At 45.8% G+C, this 6,948-nt stretch overlaps 1 protein-coding gene across 2 annotated transcripts; it reads left to right on the forward strand.

Moving 5' to 3' along the window:
* The first annotated feature begins 630 nt into the window (after positions 1 to 630).
* Positions 631 to 2,553, forward strand: LOC308608939 (spindlin-2B). Of its 2 annotated transcripts, none has more exons than XM_081222313.1 (2): positions 631 to 946; positions 1,539 to 2,553. In XM_081222313.1, the coding sequence occupies exon 2, from the start codon at positions 1,541 to 1,543 to the stop codon at positions 2,315 to 2,317; it is 777 nt and encodes a 258-aa protein (XP_081078439.1). In that variant the 5' UTR covers positions 631 to 946; positions 1,539 to 1,540; the 3' UTR covers positions 2,318 to 2,553. The 2 variants fall into 2 exon arrangements, with proteins under 2 accessions (XP_081078439.1, XP_081078438.1); XM_081222312.1 differs by having other exon boundaries at positions 631 to 934.
* Positions 2,554 to 6,948: the final 4,395 nt, after the last annotated feature.

The raw sequence follows: 6,948 nt of genomic DNA on the forward strand, positions 1-6,948 counted from the left end.
AATAAATGTCACTTTATTCAAAACTAGATAACATTTGTTACAAATTGGAGTCACACCCAAAAAAAATAACTCTTTAAACTTAAAATAAGTCACTATTTCTCCAAGCTAAGTCTCCAAATCTAAAAGAGCCTACACATGCATTGGAGAAATTCTTATTAGATGTATTTCTATGTAGTTGTATACCAAAAAAGATGCCTGTGTGTTATGTGATTTGGAAGAGGTGTGTATTGAGGATTATATATCAGTGAATGTGAATATCACAAATATACAGAAAATATGTATGCACATAAATATATATGTGTATGAATATAAAGGATTTCTGTATCCATATATGTTTTGTGTGAACTTGTGTGTGCAAAAAATGTGAAGAACCTGTGAAAAATTAAGAGGCGCCCAAGCAGGGCAGCTGAGGGGTGGAGCTAGAGAGCCAGAGAGGGAGGAGGTGGAAAGTACCAGCTGAGGAAAAGACCACCTAGAGTTTCCAGAGATCTAAATTTTGGAAAACAGAGGAGCAGCCTAGGAGTGGCTCCAGGGCAATGGAAGCTGGCAGCATAGGAATAAGGAGGAAGGGGAAGCTTCTTCACTAACAGGAAACTAAGAGCCTAGCCCTATGCAGAAAGAGGGAGGAGACTACTGCACCAGTAGCGGCTGGTGGGAGCCCCATGTGGCAGAGGGGCTGCCACCACCAAGGGGGAGGCGGAGGGCTCGAGAGCAGAGTGCTGAAGACACCGCCGCCATCCTCCTCGCCGACCACCCCGCCCCCGCCCTCCTAAACACGCTCCTCGCCTAAGGATCCTCCCCTTCCAGCTCTTGCAAACACCGGGCTCCTCGCCTGCGGATCCTTCTTGGACGCAGGCTCACCGCAAAGGAAGCTGCGAGGTGTCCGATTTGCACACGTGAAGCCCGAGATCAGGGGCGGTGGACGCCAGGCAAGGCAAGGCCATTGGTGGGCGCTGGGATGGAGAAGGGGGATGGGATGGACTCCTGCAGGAGATAAGGGGTGGAGGCGGGCGCCGGGGTGGGAAGGGGGAGTGCAATGGGCAGTAGGAAAGGGGAATAGCGTAAGGAATCAGGCAAGACATTGAAGGTGAGCACGGGGAGGCGAGGGCGCTGGGGGCCAAGAAAGAGAGTGGGGGTGGACGGGGGCGTGTGGGTAGCAGACTGGGGTGTTCAGAGCAGGAGGACAGTGCATGCGGGTCAGGGCGGTGGAGGGATAGGGGTTTTGCAGGGGACTGAGAGTGGGCGCCAGTGACGGGTGACAGAGGCTGGGGTCTCTGAACAAGGAGGTAGCCCGCCCCCTCCTGCAGAGTTCCGAACCCCAGGCAGCACCACTGCCGCTGCCGCCTTCTCCCGCAACCTCAAGGAACCTAGGAGGGAGAGCACTTTCAGGCACACAGCCAGGATTTCCAGCATTGCTGTCAGGCTCATGGGGAAATTTTAGGCGCTGGCGCAGGGTACATGGAGACGACGCTGTCGGGAGAACTTCACCTTACGGCATATTGAATGTTCCTCTCTTATCTTCTCTCCTCCTCCTGCAGACATGAAAACCCCCAACTCGCAGGAGGCCGAAGGGCAACAAACCAGGGCAGTTTCAGGACGGGCCACTGGGTCTGCAAACATGACGAAGAAAAAAGCCTCCCAAAAGAAGCAGAGAGGCAGACCTTCGTCCCAGCCCCGCAGGAACATCGTGGGCTGCAGGATTTCACACGGATGGAAGGAAGGCGATGAGCCCATCACCCAGTGGAAAGGAACCGTTCTGGATCAGGTGCCTATAAATCCTTCTCTTTATCTGGTGAAATATGATGGAATTGACTGTGTCTATGGACTGGAACTTCACAGAGATGAAAGAGTTTTGTCTCTTAAAATTCTTTCCGACAGGGTGGCATCATCTCAAGTCAGTGATGCAAACCTTGCAAATACCATAATTGGTAAAGCTGTGGAACATATGTTTGAGGGTGAGCATGGTTCTAAGGATGAATGGAGAGGAATGGTCTTGGCCCAAGCACCTATCATGAAAGCCTGGTTTTATATTACCTATGAGAAAGATCCTGTCTTGTACATGTACCAGCTTCTAGATGATTATAGAGAAGGAGACCTCCGTATCATGCCAGAGTCCAGTGAGTCTCCTCCAGCAGAGAGGGAGCCAGGAGGAGTTGTAGATGGCCTGATAGGTAAACATGTGGAATATACCAAAGAAGATGGCTCCAAACGGATCGGCATGGTCATTCACCAAGTGGAAGCCAAACCCTCTGTGTATTTCATCAAGTTTGATGATGATTTCCATATCTATGTCTATGATTTGGTGAAAAAGTCCTAACTGTTAGGGTAAACTTTGCCACATTTGTGAAAACAAATGTGTACTTTGTAGACATGCAAAATAATGTTACTTTTCAGTGTATTGAAAGCTTTAGGGTCCCTGTTAATCCGACATCTTTGCCAGCATAACTGTTGTTTTGTCCTGAAAAATACAAATTTATGTGGCCATGACATGCTGTGTGTAAGGAATTTGTCATGTTGAAACGATTGGGTGTGTTTGGTGGATGGGGCATGAAAGGAAGGAACAGCTGTAAATTCAGGCTGTGAATAAAGTTCAGCTAGTATCATAATCAGTCATCTAAAAATGGAATAGGACTTAGCTGGTCTGGTCTAGGGAGGGGGGAGGAGAAGGAACTAGAGATGGGCTGTGGGGGAAGGGAGAAGGGGAGGTGGCTGCTTAGGAGGAGGTGGGGAGGGGTCAGAAATGGAGAGGCTCCCTAGCGGGAGGGATGACCTAAGAGGGGGAGGCACCCAACTGGGAGGGGGTGAAGAATAACAGAGGGAGGGTGAGATCTTGAGGCTTAGAGGAAAACAGACAGAATAAATTGAGTAGAGAGGGACACAAAGACGTTTAGAAGAGATCCAGAGCAAAGGAGAGAAAGATGAAGTTGGCAGAGATCTGGGGAGAGGCTAAAAGGATACTCAAATGGAGGTCTATGCATGAGTGAGGGGCCAGAAGGGGAGGGACATCGAGGAAGGAGGAATTCTAAGATGAAAGACTGACAGAGGGAGTGAGAATACAGATAACAAGATATGGGGAGTGGGGTCCATGAGAGATGGGAAGACCCAAGGAAAAAGAGGACTTCTGGCAGTATCCAAATTGTCCTCCCTAGCTCTGTGCCCAAAGGAGGTGGCAAACGTCAAAGAAACCAGATGGATTGGAGCTTCCCTAGAAGGACATTTTGACAGGAATGTCTCAAGAGTTAAGCAGGAGCCAAGTTTATATCTAAAAGGCTTTTATAATATCAGGGAGTTCATGCCACACCTGCTGAGCAGAACCTCAACCCTCAGCCTAAACACACTAACATGGCACTCCATAAGCAGGGGCCTGTGGGCAGCTTCCTCGTATTTTCCAGAGGACCCAAGAGCCGTAAATCTCAGACCTGAAGGTCTTGGTTCCCTTTCCCTACACTGAATAAACGATTCTTGTGGGGAACAGGTCAGTGGGGTGCTCAGAACTTAAGAGATGTGCCACCTTGTATTTGGAAAGCATTTTATCCAGAAAAATGGAAACTTGCTAAACCCAGGTACAGCACTCCCCTCACTGATCTTCCTCCTCCTGGACTATACCTGGCCTCCTTACAGAGGAGGGGCATCAGAGGACTGAGCTTAATGTTTCTCTCCCAGGCATGGGGAATACTTGACTGTCCATGCTTCTTTCAGCAGTTGCCTGAAACCACAGGTGGCTCCACCCAGTGCTTCACCAGATGGAGGTCTGCTGCCTCTAGAAGCCCCGTTCTGGCTATATCCCAACAAAACCAGTGGCTACTGACCTTTCACAGGTACCTCCTGACCAGTCTTGCCCACTTCATGCACACGGGGAGCTATGATGGAAATTTGTGCAGCTCTATTTCCAGGTGAGATAGATGGCATGCGCAGTTGGGTTGGGCGGAGAGTTGTGACTTTGTATAACTAAGTCCTTGGACTGTATGGTGCCACATAGGTGGTTGGTGGGGAGAGGGTGTGGTAACCCCCAATAAATTCCCTCAGAGATACAATGTCCCAACACATGGGTCTTTGTCCTTCTCTCCTTCTTTCTTTTCCCCAGTCCAGCTGTGGAAGTTTCCTTCAAAACCCTCTCTCTTGTTTTCCCACTCCACACTTCACTGAAATATGCCCCAACCCTCAAAGAAACAGTCCTGGTGACTCCCCACTGCCCAGGCTTCCTTAACTCCAGGCATAGCAGTGAGAGGGGGAGGCAGGGAGTTTCCAGGAGTTGAAAGACGTTGGTAATTCCAGTTCATTCTCTCCACCCAACACGGCCTGAAGCTGTTTGCCTCAAGAATTACACCCGCCTCACCAGAACGGGGATAAGTTTTCTTTCATACATCACATAATTCAGTCCAGCAAACACCTGCAGGCCACTCAATGGCCAATTTCAGCCCGCTGTCATATTTTGCTTGATCGTCATGTTTTTATCATTCTCCATTTTAAAATTAGCTACTTAGACATTTGGGGGTTTTCACATTTCAAAAATTCACATTTCTAGCTTACCTGAAAAAATAAAAACAAAAACAATAGACCAAGGATTAGGGCCCACATTCCAACAAGGATACAAACAGCTGGCTCTGAGGAAGGGCTCAGCCATTTTAGACTCAGAATGCTCTCTCAATGGGGCCACACCCCCAGTTGGCCTGCTTCGCTCTAATAAGATGACCAGTTGTCTCCTGGAGGCACTTGCGTTGGTAGTTTTGGGGCTTGACCCAGGGAAAACTGCCTAGCCCCCATTTGGCTTACTTTAACCCCATTTGCTTTTTAATTTATTTGCTCTATCTTCATCTCACCAATACTTACTTCAGGTGGTCTCTCTGCCAGGCAGTCTTCTACACACAGGTCCTTATGATATGGTTATAAACAAAGAAAACTTTCATGGAAGTTTCATATTAGTATGGGAGACAGACAGTAACCAAGATACAATAAGTAAAATATAAAGTATTTTCAAAATGATAAGTGTTAAGAAGGAAAAAATAAAGCAAAGAACAGCGGGACTGAAATTCCAGGGAGGAGGCTGAAGAGAGGGCCTCACTGAGAGCCTGGTTTTTGAGTAAAGACCTGAAGGCAATGAGAGAACTGGCCCTGTGGCTGTCTGGGGAAGGAGCATTCCAGGTAGCGGGACAGCAAGTGCTGAGGTCCCAAGGCAAGAGTAGGCCTGTCATGTTCAAGGAGCACTGAGGATACCAGCATGGCTGGAGCTGAGTGAGCAAGGTAGAGAATATCAGGAAGTGAGTTCAGTGTGGTAATGGGGATCTGGGAGAAGCAGATAGCTTGGAGCCTCGGAGGGCCTAGAATGAAATTTGACTTTTACACTGTGTGTGATGGGGAGCCATTCGAGTATTTTCAGCAGGAGCACAACATGATTTGTCTCATATTTTAACAGGATCACTGGAGACTCTGGAGTATACTCTGTAATGGGTTACAAAGATGGAAAACAGGAGATCAATTCGGGACTATTCCAATAATCCAGGTAACAGATATGGTGGTTTTAACCAGTCTGGCAACAGTGAGTGCAATGTGAAATTGGCCTAATTCTGTCTATATTTTGCAGTGTATCTTGCCTGCTTTGTCCTTAGACAAGATATTTGGTGGAAGAGCGGTGTCAGTGACAATGCTAAGCTTGCTAATATCCTTGAGACACACAGTTTCCCAAATGAAAAAAGAGATGAAGCATTTGGGCTCTTCCTTCCTTAGACTGAGTGTATAATTCTGATGAAGTGAGATTGAGAAACTGACCAAGAAAACTTGTATACACTCCTACTGTTGTTTCACCTCCTTGGAATGTTCCCTTATCCTTCTATTAAAAACAGGTAAGAACTAAAAGTTGCTATCATGATAACAGCAGCTGGTACCCCAAACAGAGTTCATCATGGGTTTAAATCAGTTAGTACAGAATTTAACATAATTAGCTATTTAAAAGGAGGCTGGTTTTGGACAGGTCTTAAACTTTCTTATTTGTATAGATGCATATAGTAATGGAGAATTGTTTTAAGTGCATTGCCTACATCACATTCCATCCCCTTTCCCCAAGCCCAAATGATATTGTCCTTTCTGAGTTAAAATGGAGGTAGGTATGATATTAGTGATTAATTATCAGTTATGGGATCACACAATCAGTCTTGGTTTGGGCATGCATTACATTTAAAGGAATATTTTCAGATTCTCCCAACCCTTTCCCCTAGGAGACAACTACAAAGTGACGCTCTGGAATGGCAAATGTTTCCTTTCATGTCTTAGAGATGACAGTACATCCCCTAATGACCCAGGCCCTGTATTTATCTTGAAGAAGTTAAGCCAGGTCATGGCATACCTATAATGTTTTTTCCTTCCCTTCCAGAATGAAATTGTGCCACAGCTCATCATAATGTTTTGGTTGAGGTTCCAAAGGACCAATAATTAAAGCCCTTTTTTCTACTTGCAAGTTTGTAACCATTTGAGAGACAGGCAAAATAATGACACAAATGGAGGTCAAGACATCTCCTTTATAATTGATAAAAGATGGCTTGGAGGACATACTTAGCTCTCAGGACACAAGTACTTCCTCATACTTCACCTCGTCACAGGCAAAGCTGGATATAACTACAGGTGCCACTGGCCCACAAAGTTTTCTTTATGTTTTAAATAAATTAGATTGTGCCTAAAAGAGATAAATACAAAAAATAACTCAAAAGTTTTCTGACATGTCCAGCCTCTTAATCTCACCAATTAAAGAAGTCACTGGGAGATATGAAGCCAGGGGAATGAGGGTCTTAGTTGACAACCACTATACATAGTACTTGGTAGAAGAAACAAAATGAAATCTCTTTTTTAAAAATATTTTTTATTTTATTTTCAAAAAATATTTCATTTTATTGAAGCATATAATTGGCATATAACATTATTTAGTTTCAAGTGTGCAATATAATGATTTGATTTTGT

The sequence above is a fragment of the Mesoplodon bidens genome, assembly GCF_964165515.1.
Source record: "Mesoplodon bidens genome assembly, chromosome: X".
Taxonomy (NCBI): Eukaryota; Metazoa; Chordata; class Mammalia; order Artiodactyla; family Ziphiidae; genus Mesoplodon; species Mesoplodon bidens.

Bases quoted from the DNA above. Each gene is read 5' to 3' on its own strand.
- LOC308608939 (XM_081222313.1), top strand. From the start codon at position 1,541: ATGAAAACCCCCAACTCGCAGGAGGCCGAAGGGCAACAAACCAGGGCA.